Source organism: Mytilus edulis, chromosome 4 (genome assembly GCF_963676685.1).
Source record: "Mytilus edulis chromosome 4, xbMytEdul2.2, whole genome shotgun sequence".
Classification (NCBI taxonomy): Eukaryota; Metazoa; Mollusca; class Bivalvia; order Mytilida; family Mytilidae; genus Mytilus; species Mytilus edulis.
Genome location: NC_092347.1, coordinates 45,384,643 through 45,399,545, shown reverse-complemented (window position 1 = coordinate 45,399,545; position 14,903 = coordinate 45,384,643). Strand labels below are relative to the sequence as shown.

Sequence of the window (14,903 nt, the reverse complement as noted above, 5' to 3'; positions counted from 1 at the left end):
GGGTAACCATCTATTCACTTCGATATTTTTACATGTAACGTAATAAAAGTCATTTGATCAGTAAAAAATATAGAAAATCTGCTTTTTAATATATAGCAAAGTAATTGGAAGTGATTTATTTCTTCTAAATTCTAAAGTGTCCTTATTGCAGTGACGTCATTTAGAACTGTTCTACAGTCCTGACTGATTTAGTCAGTTCTGCTGACAGTTCTACGGTTAGAAGTGATTTGAACAGTTCTACCTAGAACTGATCCTGACAGTTCTACCCTAGAACTGATCCTGACAGTTCTACCTAGAACTGATTTAGTCAGTTCTACCTAGAACTGATTCTGACAGTTCTACTTAGAACAGTTCTAGGGTAGAACTGTTCTAGGTAGAACTGTTCTAGGACAGGTTAGAACAGTTCTATGACAGAATATTCTGACAGTTCTAATGAGAGGTTAGAAGTGATCTCCACTGTACTCTCATTTTCCAGTTTGGTAACACGTGAATTTATACGAAATTAAAATATGCCATTTTAACGCACTATTTTAACTGAATGTATGCTGATAATTTACCCTGTTAACTTGTCATTCTCGGACATCACATACATGATCAAAATATGACTACATTTCTCATCACCGATCAAAACTGATAATTAACGCATGCACTACGCGCATTCGTAAGTTAAAGTGTTGTTCGGTCACTCGTTGAATATTTTTTAATATTTTAATACGTCGATAAGTTATTCTATAAATATTCCATTCTGCTTCTGTGTAACGTTTCTTTTGTCCAATGTATGAGCATATTTGGGTTGTTTCTTGTCGGAGTTTTCTGGAATAAAAGAACAGCAGATGCACAATTATCCTTAATTTATTTCTTAATGGGAAGAAAAATAAACAAATGATTTAATTGTGATTTTTTTTTTTTTTATAATTTTATTGTTTTTAACTTGATTCATTATCCGACTGCATACTACTTCAAAAAGTAAAGAATTTACAAGACACATATAGCGTCAAAAAGTTTTAATACTTTTATATAATTTATTTATTTGAATTTTTAAGACGACTATGTAGACAGCAATGTTTTGTTAGATATGTATGTTTGTCATTTCATGTATCTGTCTGATCTTTTATACAAAAGAGGGACGAAAGTTACCAAAGGGACAGTCAAACTCATAAATCTAAAACAAACTGACAACGCCATGGCTAAAAATGAAAAAGACAAACAGAAAAACAACAGTACACATGACACAACATAGAAAACTAAAGAATAAACAACACGAACCCCACCAAAAACTAGGGGTGATCTCAGGTGCTCCGGAAGGGTAAGCAGATCCTGCTCCACATGTGGCACCCGTCGTGTTGCTTAATACAAAGTGATCTACTGAATGTAATTCAGTAAAATGTCTTTTTGTTACAAGTCATATAAAATTACAATTCGATGTGTACCATTTTGTTTATGTAGCTGAAGTACAATTTAAAAAAATATTTGTTTTAAAATACATGTCATAAAGTCATATAGTGACGTACACATTGTGCCTAATTTTGTTCTTTTTATGTTACGAACAGCCGGTCTATCTACAAACTTTATGTTACGAACGACTTCCTTCAAAGTTACGTACGACTTCTTGATTTTTTGTACCGTCATATAAAACCATTATTTCGATACTTTATCTCCAGAACGCTTGGTAATCGTGTTGTCTTACATATTATTCTGATACTTACCAATTTTCACTACTAACAATGCTTTCGGTCAAAAGAATTAAAGAAATATAAATCTCTATCGGCACTGTCATCTGCCATATTGGGCTGTACGAAACGTTACGAACAGCCGCTTTTCCAAGTCGTTTGATGAAGTTGAGCTTTTGATTTTGCCATTTGACTTATATCTAGTAATTGACTCTGAGGGTCTGTTGAAAAAAAAAATTACGACAAAAGAGATGATTTCTGCTTCCCTATTATGACCTATTCATTCTTAAACGAAGAGTTTCAAATATTAAAATTAAAATCATCACTTCGTAAATTTTACGGACTCCATCACGAGTTGGTTGACTGTTCAGGAATATCCGTTTCACAGATGACATCGGGTATGTTCCTTATGTCATAACTAAAATCCCGTTCCTTTTTCACGAATGTGACTTACCAAATTAAACTCTTTACCGGCTTTGTAATAACATGAGCACCTCGACGGGTGCCACATGTGGAGAAGGATCTACTTACCCTTCTGGAGCGCCCGCGATCACCCCCAGTGTTTTGGAGGGTTCGTGTTGCAGTGATACCCCTTTTTGTGATATTTTACCTATTGTGTCTGTTTGTTTTGTTCACACATCGATGTCAATATAATGGAATTTAATGCGACTGTCATACAGAGGTTAGCAAGCTTTAAAACCAGGTTTAATCCACCATTTTATACATAACAAAGTGTCTTTCTCAAGTCAGGAATAGGACAGTTATTATCCATTCGTTTGATGTGTTTGAGCTTTTATTTTGCCATTTGATTGAGTTTTTGTTTGTTTTTTTTTTATTTTAAGTTCAGTATTTTTGTGATTTTTCTTGTTATCATTGAATAACCTGCAACACACACACTGACAGACACTTGACATTACTATTATTCTACTGAAGCATAAGATATATACTTTCAAGCGATTGTCGAAATGTTACCTGGCAAACGGCAGACAATCCAATTTGATCTTTGTTTTTTTTTCATTTTTTTTTAGATATAACTTTATCACATAAAGTCAAACCCTGACGGATTAAACACAGTTATACACAAATAAACATAGAATACATGAAAAAAATGTAATTTACAGTTAATATTAAAAATATATGTATCCATAATTATTGTATTCGATCTGTTTCGATTCGAGCTACATTGATGAATCGTATTAAGACGCGAAACACGCTACTGGTGAACTAAATAATAAACCTTGGTATCCTTGTTAAGTGTTTTTTTTTTCTATTGGTCATTACAAATGAGTTGTATGTCCCAGCGCTTGTTATTACTTTAGATAAGCATTAATTACTTATCAAAGTCCGTATCAAAACATTTAGCCAAGTTTACCTAAATAATTGTGTTACATGTATGTGTCTTGCGTGATTGCGGTTTGTTTTTCTGTACGCACATGCGTTTGCTTGTCTTGAATTCCTTGTTCACTAGAATATAGAAAATATAAAATAGATGCATGTATAGAATAATCTTCTTCGCCTTTGTTTTACAGCAAATTACATGCATTTACATTCAGGACAGTTTGTTTTGGAATCTGCTTTTGCGCAAAAAATACAATATATGACATATAATTTAATTTAGTGTTGTGTTTCTGTTGTGTCGTAGTTCTCTTATATTTGATGTGTTTCCCTCAGTCTTAGTTTGTAACCCGGATTTGTTTTCAATCGATTTTTGGATATCGAACAGCAGTATACTACTGTTGCCTTTATATTTAGCATAGATGCCAAGATAACAATATCATTGATAACGTGGATATTATTTATTTCAATTTTGTGTGTATTTTTATGACTAAATCTGCTTCAACTCAGAAAAATAGTATTAAATGTTATAACAAAAGATATACTCGTTTGCATAACAGTGTGTACGAGGCCATTTCTTGATGCGCTCAGGTTATCAAGTAACGATGTCCGACTCGGTAAACGTTCCTCTGTAACGCTGAATTATCACATGGTACGTGTTATAAACATTTAAACTATGTGGTTGCCAAAGGTTAACTTCGTTCTTTATTTGGCCTTTTATAAAATTTTTGTTTCGAGCGTCACTGATGAGTCTTTTGTAGACGAAACGCGTGTCTGGCGTAATAATTAAATTTATCCCTGGTATCTATGATGAGCCTGTCTAAACACATAAATCAAATAATACAAATAACTAGCAGAGGACTTAACCTTTTGTAAAATTGAGAATGGAAATGGGGAATGTGTTAAAGAGAAAACAACCCGACCATAGAACAGACAACAGCAGAAGTCACCAATAGGTCTTCAATGCAGCGAGAAACTCCCGCACCCGGAGGCGTACGTCCTTCAGCTGGCCCCTTAACAAATATATATACTAGTTCAGTGATAATGTGTTGGTTTTAATGTTGAATATTTAAACATTCTTTTTTTCTTGTCATGCACATGCAAGAACTTTAATCTTTTATTATATTTTAATTCCCATTGGAAGGCATCTGACAGACTGAGTGAGCGTGGAATAATTGTAATCGATAGCCGATGACAAATAAGTTAAAGGTAGATGATTCGGTATTATTACCAACAGAAGTATTGCAGATGTCCACAATGTTATGGGAATACCTCTGTTATACATGTATCATGTTATTGTAAGAGCATACATGGCATATCCAGTCTGAAAAAAAGAACGCTTATCAGACTTAAAACTGACCATTCCAATGTTGCACTCGCTTGAACAACAGAATCGGCTGACATAGAATACTATTCACAATTTGATCTTTCACAGCTTTGATTTTTATTTTTTAATCGAAGGTAAGTATATAGATCCTCCTTTACATATGCTACATGACAAATGCGCATTTATAGCGATAATTTTATCATTTTAATATTATTTGGCAGGCGAACAAAACTAGAATAATGAAAATTAACTGGAAATTGGTTATATCCTGTAATTTAATCGAACTGAAATGTTATACATACATGAACAAACTGTTACGCAGCTGTTAAACAACACGTTAATTTTGACGTGACTGTCTTCATCAACAATTATTTAATATCAAAACAGGATTTTCCATAAACAGAGGTGAGTAAAATGTTTGTAATAATATAGTCGGGGTCCGGTTGAAGTTTGTCGATATTATAATAACGTACCATTCTATTCTCTTCAAATCTTAATTGTCAAGTTCATATGCCGAAATTAAATTAAAACATAGTAATACAATAACATCTATAAATGAACAAAATGCATGTATACTTGAACCGACTTATATATATATATGCCCAATTAAGAATTTGTTTTTAACATCCTTATTGAATTTTAATAATTGATTCCAGTGTCACGGATGAGTCATATCTATCCCATTCCAAACAATTATGACTTCATGAAGGCTAGTATGTTTTCTTCCTTTTATGATTCTTCAATTCGACATCATAACGCTAAAGCCATTTATTGCGGTCTGGACTTTTAGAGAGAAATTGTGGGGCAACTATAAGACCCTATTTCGCCAAGAAACCTCCATTGTCGGCTTAAAGTTTACGATGTTTTACCTTGCATTAAGTGTTTGCTGCCGACTTTGATTTTGATTTTAGATGAGTTAAATATGTGCTTATAAAGTGGTTTTACCATTACCATATGCATACTAGTAATCTTATCAGACCGACCCCAATATCATTAGATAAAAAGAATAAAAACAACATATTCGAAGAATAAAAATAACTAGCTGTCATGACCTAGAAATCGAGAGAGGAATGTGTTTTGGTATAAAAGCTAGCGCTAAGACAGAAAATTTACGCTATGAAAAGCCCCGGTCACAATAGATGATCATAGATCGTACGATTTTATGTCGTAGAAGATCTATAAAAAAGTTGTCGTCGCACTGTCGTGCAAAATGACAAAAAAATATTTCGAGTGGTCACTTCAGCTACGACATGCCCACGATGGTTCCACGACAGGTACAAGACAGAAAAAAATGTAATTGTACCACAGTTAGTGCCCACGAAAATGTGTTTATCACACAACCGTCGCACGACTGTGGTAAGACCCTCTCACGACAGCAACAAGACAATGACACGACAACAAATTGTAGATCAAGAAAGGTGCATGTACAATTTTCGTCCCACGACACACGATGCTCAAAATATCGTGCAACTGTCGTGCGCTTGTCGTACGACGATCACGAATGACCCGCGACTTGACCAAATTTCATGTCGTGGCGCTGCATTGATGTGTCGTGGGTTCGTTGTGACAAGGGCTTAAAAACGCAGATGAACTTCGGATTTCTTTCCTTTACAAATGTCCTATTGGACGTGCTAAAAGAAACAAAATATCAGCATCGGTCTATCTTGAATTCTAAATTAAAAAAAATAATTCAAAGTTATCTGATGAAATGAAATTTGTTTGGATGCTTTGATCTGAAGATTTCTTTGTCACTTACAACTCATATAAATCAGTGCACTCCATTTATGAAGAACGTAAGAAACTCTTAAAAATGAAAAAATAGAAAAGAACGGAAGAAACTGTTTGAAAATGTCTATGTAGTTTAAATTTTAAAACAAAAAAGCGCATATTTGAAGGTGAAGGATGTATGAGCTTAAACGATAAAAAAAAAAAGGACAAATAAAACGCAAACTTTTCCGTACTTTCTTCGTACTTTATAATTTCCAAATTTATAAGCTGAATATTTGATAAAGGTTTTTTTATTCATCCTGACAGTACCGAAATACTGACTAATGAGCTGATGATACCTTTCGAGACTGATAGTCCACCATCGGAGGTATCGAACAAGCGACATTAAAGATAAGTCACATGAGGTGAAAAAAAAATATCACATAGACAGTTTCATTCCAGTTGTACAATATGCACTTTAAATGTTTACCTTTATTATAATCTTTATTGCAAAATTACACCCATAAGGGTCTAGCAATACAAACAAACATTTTAAATACAATGAATTACAATAATGTCAAAGTTAAAAGTTCAATAATAATTTTTTGTATAAAACACAATGACATGGGTCTGACCCCTCAGTTTTATTGACAATGGACATCGGTCGACACATTTTAGCTATTGGGTATGCCTGTGCTTCATAGATCCATGTACATTGTACATTATATATCCTTTGGCATTTTTCATACATATATATGATGTAGGATAATTAATAACGGTGATATGTACTAAGTATAAAAGTTCACTGATTTTTAATAAAAGTAATATTTCTAAATTAGAACAGGCAGAGGTAAGCCATATCATAAATAATTAGATACGGAGCGAAACATTCGTATATTGCGTGCTATTTTTCATAATGCAGATTACTAAAAAGTTGTAGATTTATTATTGCTATAAGTCTGTACTGATGGTTTATCATTCTGGTTTTGCCACTATAAACGTTGAAATGTATGAGCTCTTTAACTTCGTCTTTAAGTCCGTTGATTCGAGCGTCACTGATGAACGTTTTGTACTAGACAAAATGTGCCTCTGCTGATTAACATGTTAAGCCAAGGTATCTTTGATGATTTTGTATACGTTTTGAACGTCAAAATTGTTATAATAGATATTTGATTTACGGTAAGTAACTAGAGTTTTTCGAAGTTCAGAAATCGTTGAGAGTATTGAAACCGGCATTGCTTGTTTTACGTGAATATATTTAGAATGTACATTGTCTCGTAGTATAAATATAAAAAAGATGTGGTATGATTGCCAATGAGACAAATCTCCACAAGAGACAAAAATGACACAGAAATTAACAACTACAGGTCACCGTACGGCCTTCAACAATGAGCAAAGCATATACCGCATACCGTTATAAAACTTATGTTACATAGCAACAGGAAGAATGTAGTGATCTATACTGCAAATAACTATAGCAGGTGTCGAGCCGACAACATGTACTTATAGATTATCGTTGATTTTCTCGCTTGACCCGAGACGGCGAAAGCGAGAGAGGCAATCGAGTTGAGAGGAAAATGATTATCTGTTTATCACTATTTTACCTATGACGACGTTGTCAATTTCATGTCAATTTCGTTAACAACGCAATGTGCCTCCTTTGTTTCTAGCGATAATTTTCCATCTCAAGCGAGCAGCATGATATAAAAAATAATCACAAAAAGTATCAAAGGAAAAATGCACAAAAAAGCGATAATATATATGAAATATATTTTTTGTAAAGATTGTTTCAATAATACCACAACTTTTAAACATTATATAAAGAATACACAACTGTAAGGATGATAGAGTAGAGATTGGTACTCCGCGAAAACATTGTCAACCGCGGTGAATGCTTTTTCGAGGGGTACAAATCTACTCTATCACCCTCTCAGCAATGTGTAACAGTTATTTAATTCATTTTACTGAATGGGTTGTCTTCATTAGTATTGGTTTTACAGATACATTTCATTTAAAAGTATTTTCCAGAGAAATCACGTACATAACAACATTACGGGTATTAAAACAATCAACAGAATTGAAGCAAGACAGTTTTTTTTTTCATTTTGACTGTCAAATAATAGAATTAAAGCTAAAATGTGGAACTTAAGCATTGTCTGTAATAACTTGCTGTAAATTCAATTCAAAATCCGATTTTTGATTGGTCTGGACGAAAGGGTAACATTAAAAAAAAAATGTCACCCTCTCAGCCATGTGATAAAGTAAATTTACAACCTCGTATTAGCAAATCAAAATATGGCATTTTAACATGAAGTATAATAAATTCAGTTGAAATTTATTGTCAGCTTCCCATTTCCCAACCTTCACATAATATTGACCTCTGTATCAGATTCAATATTGAACGCATCACCGATCTCGCTCCTATTGGAGTTCAGGTTTATTCCTTCAATTCTGGAAGTATAAAACAAAACTGGCGAAGGGCAGCAGGTTGACAATAGGAGACCGCCAAACGTTTTCATGTATTTATTGTTCATGAACCGTTCAACCAATTCTTTTTAAATTTTAATATGTGCTTAATAAAGACAAAATAGGGTTAAAGTGTATCATTTACGTATTTCACATTCGCCGTTCGGACTTATAATTGTTCTTGATAGATTGGAAATTGTATACATTGAACGTGGTGTCTATGCGACTAATATAAGCCGTTCAACCAAATAAATGCTATTCATTTTTTTTATTTCGTTAATGATGAGAAAATGGGGTCAAATTTTAATATTGTTTTTTTTGAAAATTTACCGCTCAAGACATATAGGTGAATATATATATATATATATACACACAACTCGTCTAAACATCACCCCAACAATGTTAGATCTGTAAATTTGCTTTCGCAAATTTTTGGTTCTTCCCTCGCCAGGATTCGAACCCATGCTACTGTGATATCGTCACACCAAATCGCCTGCACTGCAGCCGTCCCGCTAGACCACACGACCACCTGGGCTCTTAAAAAATAGAGCTTTCGCTGGCCGTGTGTAACCTTTCCACGTCAGTTTTAATCTAGCGGCGTACTGAAGTACATGATACATGCTATATATAAGAATAGACACATGCAGAACGTCAGTGAAAGGCCATACAAGTCTGAAAGCGCTATAAATAAAGATTACATCAATTTATTCGTTCTTCATGTAGATGTATTCTATTATTTTAATTGTTACTGTAACTGTTGTTTATGTACAGCTGTCAGTTTAAATAGGTGACCATTGAAACAGTTTTGTTTTATTTAAAGAATTGCGATTGGTTCAGGATTTTTAATGAACTTCAATCGAAAGAAAGACTTACTTTTATTATCAAGTCCAAGTAAAATGAATTCATAATAATAAGAGACAAAATATAAATAGCTAATGTTTCGTGAAATATTAGAATTAAAGATAGATAATAATTACTTTATTACTGTTTTGCAGATGATGACGACATTAAGCTTGTTTTTACTATTGCTAACTATTGATTGGGGATACTGTTGTTCATGTTATCCAAGCCATTCACAGACGGCATATTGTGGAAGCGAAGTAGGTGAGTTGCTGCCGAAAAGATTGTTCAACGGTTCTCTCTGAAATCAAAAAGCTTTTGTTGTTCTTCATTTGAAGTCTTAAAGATTCGTGTTTAATGTTCCTAAATGACGACTTTATATAGATGTAAGAAGATGTTGAGTGACTATGAGACAACTATTTATCCAAGGCACAATTTGTAAAAGTAACCCATTATAAGTCAAAGTACGGTCTTCAACACGGAGCCTTGATTATCACCGAACAGCAAGCTATAAAAAGCCCCAAAATGACTAGTGTAAAACCATTCAAACAGGAAAACCAACGGTCTAATGCGTTGTATAATTTTGAAATTTCAATGACTAAACTATCCATCATTGCAACAAAAGAAAGACAAATACAACTACATGTCACTGTGCAACCTTTAAAGATGACCATTTATGTATGGTAAGCTTTCAAATGTCCGTGTGTAGTACAAGTGGGATAAATTCAAAGGTTTTCATAGTTAATGTCAATAAATTTTAACATAAAAAAAATAGTATGATTGATAAAAGCCAACAACAATTGATTTAAGGTGGTATGGGAGTCTAAAATAAAAATGATAGAATTTGTTCATACTTTACCAAAATGTAGTATCTATTGATATATGTTGAAAAATGTAATAAAAATGATAGGTCACCGTGCATTTTCTCAAGCTACAGGGCGTGACAAAATGAAACATTTTGTATGGATTATACAGGAAAAAACACAATTTTGTGATTAGAAACTAAACAAAATGATAGAATTGTTAAATACTTAAGGAAAAGATAGCTTTCATACAATGCTTTGAGAATATCAAAAGAAAAGATAGGGTCACCGTACGTTTTTTCTGGCTAAAATACAAAATAGGAAAATTCCATGTAGAATCCTTCAGAAAATGCACTGTTTTAGAGTTACCTCCCCTTAAAATGCCAATTTTTTTCTTTCTTTCAAACAACCAAAAATATTTATTATTTGCAAATATATCAATATTAATAAGTTATATTCTTATAAATTGGTTCTTTTAAATGAAAATTCACATAAAATATCTGCATTTCTGCATCAAATTTTGCTAACTTGATAGAAAAGCTGGACCTTTGGTTCTCTGTTTTTAACAATCCAAGATGGAGGAAGACACCCATACCACCTTAAGCGATTAACTATCCCGTAAAATTTTCAATTGATTTTATTTAAAAAAAATAAAGACTCAAGCCTTTTGGTGTTTTCTTCTTTTCAAATTCCGTTATTTCTAAACTATCAATTTGTAACATTTTTTTTATAGCTGACAATGAATGTGGGCTTTACATTTACTTATTGTTGAAGACCTATGGTGTTGTTAATTTCTGTGTTATTCGATCTCTTGTTGAGAGCTTTCTCATTTGCAAACATATCTTATACTTTTACATTTTAATGGTTGTGATTTTGACAGAGAAAAAAAAGATCGAACATCCGTAAGTTTATTACGGGTGCCACATGTGGAGCAGGGTCTGCTTACCCTTCCGGAGCAGCTGGGATCACCCCCAGTTTTTTGGTGTGGATCGTGTTACTTAATCTTTGGTTTTCTTTGTTGTGTCTTGTTAGCTTCTGTTTGTCTTTTTATTTCTTAGTCATGGCGTTGTCAGTTTATTTTCAATGTATGAGTTTGATTGTCCCTCCGGTATCTTTCGCTCCATCTTTTACTACAATTCACATTGTCACAGCTTGAGTTATGTACTCCCGATAATTTATCACAATTGTCAATTCCTTAACACATGACTAACTTTGTAGATAAAATGTAGTTGTCTCATTGGCAATCATACAACATCTCCTTATTTTAATATGAGAAATTCCTTTAAGATATAATTAAAAGTTTATATTAACATGTTACTTATTCTTCTTAGTAAATGTCTGATTTTGTTTAGTTATCAGAGGCAAAGCAATCAACAGATATAGATCACCACCGAAAGATCTTCCGATAAACAACGATGCATTTCCGGGAATGTTTGACAACGTCATCTATGGAGTTGAAGTGATTGAGGTTTTTAAGGTTAGTGTAACAAAGTTATTTCATACAGATTCCACATGTTCAACACACAAGTCTTTAAATTGTTTTGTAAATATTAATAATGGCCTATTTAGAATTGCGATATTGCATTATGGGAGCGTTATGTTTTTTAACGTTCAAAGTGGTGCAGACAATAAGTGGCTTTTAGTCAAATAAAGCTAGTCGTTTACCTTACTCTTACAGGTACATGTCTACAAATAAACCACCAGTTCACACACGCAACTGTACATTTACAAATTATTGCGAGTTACTCATTTATGTGAATTATATTCAAATCTAGCGGGTTTTCTTTTAGGTTTCACAAATCGCAAAAATAAATACAAAATAGTTACTGTATTTAAAATATACATCAAATTGGTGAAATATTTAATTTATTGCTTCCATGATTTAGTTTGAAGCTTAATTATCATCTATATTCCCTTATTTGACATTACTACAATTGATTTATTATGTGCCACAGCTTCCAACAGAAACAGATATAAAAATTGGCGATACTGTCAAAGCTGTTACGAGAGCCATCGGCGCAATGTGTGGTGGTAACCTACCGTTAGATACTGACATTTTGATCACAGGTATATATTTTTGTCATTTTTCTATGTTTATACACACATGAGCAAATGTGGAATGATTACAAATTAGACAACTCCAGAAGATACCAAAACACGCACAAAACAATAAATGAACAAAAGTGTATGAAATACAGCAAAAAACGTCAACCACTTAATTAGAGCTAACGAATTGGGATAAGCACATGCAAAGTTACAAAATTTAGTAAACTGGTAGCAGTTGCTAAAGCCGCTAACTTGATATAGCTAGAAATATCGTAGTAATATTATAGATCCTATTTAAGGTAAGGACCATATGATATTCTAGGGGAGGAGACGGAAGAACTTTTCAAGATTGATCATTCATTTAAGAATTGAATGCTTCTTTTTGTAACTTCATTTCGGTGTAAAAGCGTTGACCGAAGTACATTTTGTATGAAGCGCGGAAGCGCTTCATTCTAAAAATGTTCGCACGGTAAACGTTTTACAACGCCATTAAGTTACAAAAAGAAGCATTCAATACTTATAATTACATTTTTTAGCTAGGATCAAGCAACCACGATTTTTATCAAGTTTTTATTTAATTCACCTGTGCACTTTTGTGGGACCTCGTGTCATCATGAATGATAAATTTTATTGTGTAATACAAATGATTAAGGAATAACGCGAGATGTGTAGTTAGCCATTCAGAATAACGTATTATAATGAAACATACATGATCTAATGCAATTATTTTCATTTGTTGCTATGCATGCTTACTTTTGATAGTGTCACCTCTGTACACATTTGATATTGGCATTTTGTGTTTCAAAATATTTGTTTTCATTCTGTATTGTGTAAAGTTCATTTTATGCTCACAAGGAAGCTATTAAACCAAGAGTTCCAAATGGTGAAGTTGAAATCATCCCTTCGTAAATTTTACGGACGCCATCACGAGTTGGTTGACCGTTATGGAATAACCGTTTCACAAATGATATCGGATATGTTCCTTACGTCGTAACTACAACCCCCTTCCCTTTCATGAATGTGACCTACCGAATTAGACTATTTACCGGATTTGTAATCACATAAGCAACACGACGGGTGCCACATGTGGAGCAGGATCTGCTTACCCTTCCGGAGCACCTGAGATCACCCCTAGTTTTTTGTGGGGTTCGTGTTGTTTATTCTTTAGTTTTCTATGTTGTGTCATGTGTACTATTGTTTTTCTGTTTGTCTTTTTCATTTTTAGCCATGGCGTTGTCAGTTTGTTTTAGATTTATGAGTTTGACTGTCCCTTTGGTGTCTTTCGTCCCTCTTTTATATTCAATTCTTAACTAGTGAAGTTACTCATTTAAAAAAAAACGAAAAACAAAACAGCACATCATAGAATGTTTAAATTTAATTGCATAAATAGAAAAAAAGATGTGGTTTGATTGCCAATGAGACAACTCTCCACAAGGGACCAAATGACACAGAAATTAACAAAGCCCATACAGCATGCATGTAGTAAGCTATGAAAGGCCCAGAATTGACAAATGTAAAACAATTTAAACAAGAAAACTAACGGCCTAATTTATGCACAAAAAAATGATCGAAAAACAAATATGTAACACATCAACAAACGACAACCACTGAATTACAGGCTCCTGACTTGGAAGAGATACATACATATTTGCAAAAAGACATGGTTTTCACAAAGGCAATGAAGCAGTATTAACAAAATTAATACAAACTGTATTTGCAGGTCGACAAAATGGGAAAAGTGAGATTAAGTTTGGTTTATGTAATTTCCAAGCAGCGTTCAGCTCTCTAACAAATGTTCAATTGGAAGGTATCAGAGGACAGTATGATTGCAATTGTAAAGTAAGTTTGAATACGTGTATAATAAGCTGACTTTGCCATTTTACTGATTTATTGTAAATTTTGACTAGTCGTGGTCAAACATCTGCTTGAATAGCTTGCAGTCGTTGTGGAGCTTGTCTTAATGACAAAGACAACAGTATATTACTTAAATTAGTATCAATGGTAACTCTAGATGCCTAATCTGGATCTGGTTTGCGTTTTTGGGTTGAGTTTTTTTTTCATGACGTATATCCTAATACGTTTATTTCTTTTTATTTATTAAAAAAAAAATGAAACAATGGCGGGGAATTAGAAGAACGTATTAGGACAGAGATATTTTGTAAATTGTATCAAGAGTAACAACAAACTAAAAATTGTATTTATTTAATTTGTAGATTTACCCCTGGCAAAGTGATCCTACAAAGAAAGTAGACACGTGTTATATGGACGAATTTCCAGGATATGATACTACATGTCTATGGAAATACGGGCGATGTAGTCAAGGCGAATCTGGTGTATGCAACTGGGATGTTGAGCAGAATAACAGCTGCAGAAAATCCTACAAGAAACTAATTTCAAAAAGTAGCTAAATAAAATATTGAAAATAAGAACCATCTGTTATGTTTGTGAAGTACAACAATAAAAAAAAATTCTAACCTACGGAAGACTGATTTTTTTTGTTCTGTGAAAAATTTAATAATGAGCTAAAATTAACTCTTTCAAAACTTACATTCTTACATAACTGACATCTATACGTTTTGTAGACAGAAAAAGACATTTTAATTTTAACTGGATGTTTTAGTTGGAGCATTTTTGCTTAGATACAGATTATGATAAAGGGATTATTCCTGTAGGAAGCTGTTAGAGTCAGTTTTGATATTTAAATTGTAT

The 14,903-nt window shown here is 33.1% G+C and overlaps 1 protein-coding gene across 2 annotated transcripts; it reads left to right on the top strand.

The window, feature by feature from the left end:
* The first annotated feature begins 4,155 nt into the window (after positions 1 to 4,155).
* LOC139519766 (metalloproteinase inhibitor 2-like) lies at positions 4,156 to 14,672 on the top strand. 2 transcript variants are annotated; one of them, XM_071312018.1, is made up of 6 exons: positions 4,156 to 4,214; positions 9,501 to 9,609; positions 11,501 to 11,625; positions 12,104 to 12,215; positions 13,915 to 14,033; positions 14,408 to 14,672. In XM_071312018.1, the coding sequence occupies exons 1-6, from the start codon at positions 4,197 to 4,199 to the stop codon at positions 14,600 to 14,602; spliced, it is 678 nt and encodes a 225-aa protein (XP_071168119.1). In that variant the 5' UTR covers positions 4,156 to 4,196; the 3' UTR covers positions 14,603 to 14,672. The 2 variants fall into 2 exon arrangements, with proteins under 2 accessions (XP_071168119.1, XP_071168120.1); XM_071312019.1 differs by lacking the exon at positions 4,156 to 4,214 and adding an exon at positions 4,617 to 4,737.
* The last annotated feature ends 231 nt before the right edge of the window (positions 14,673 to 14,903 follow it).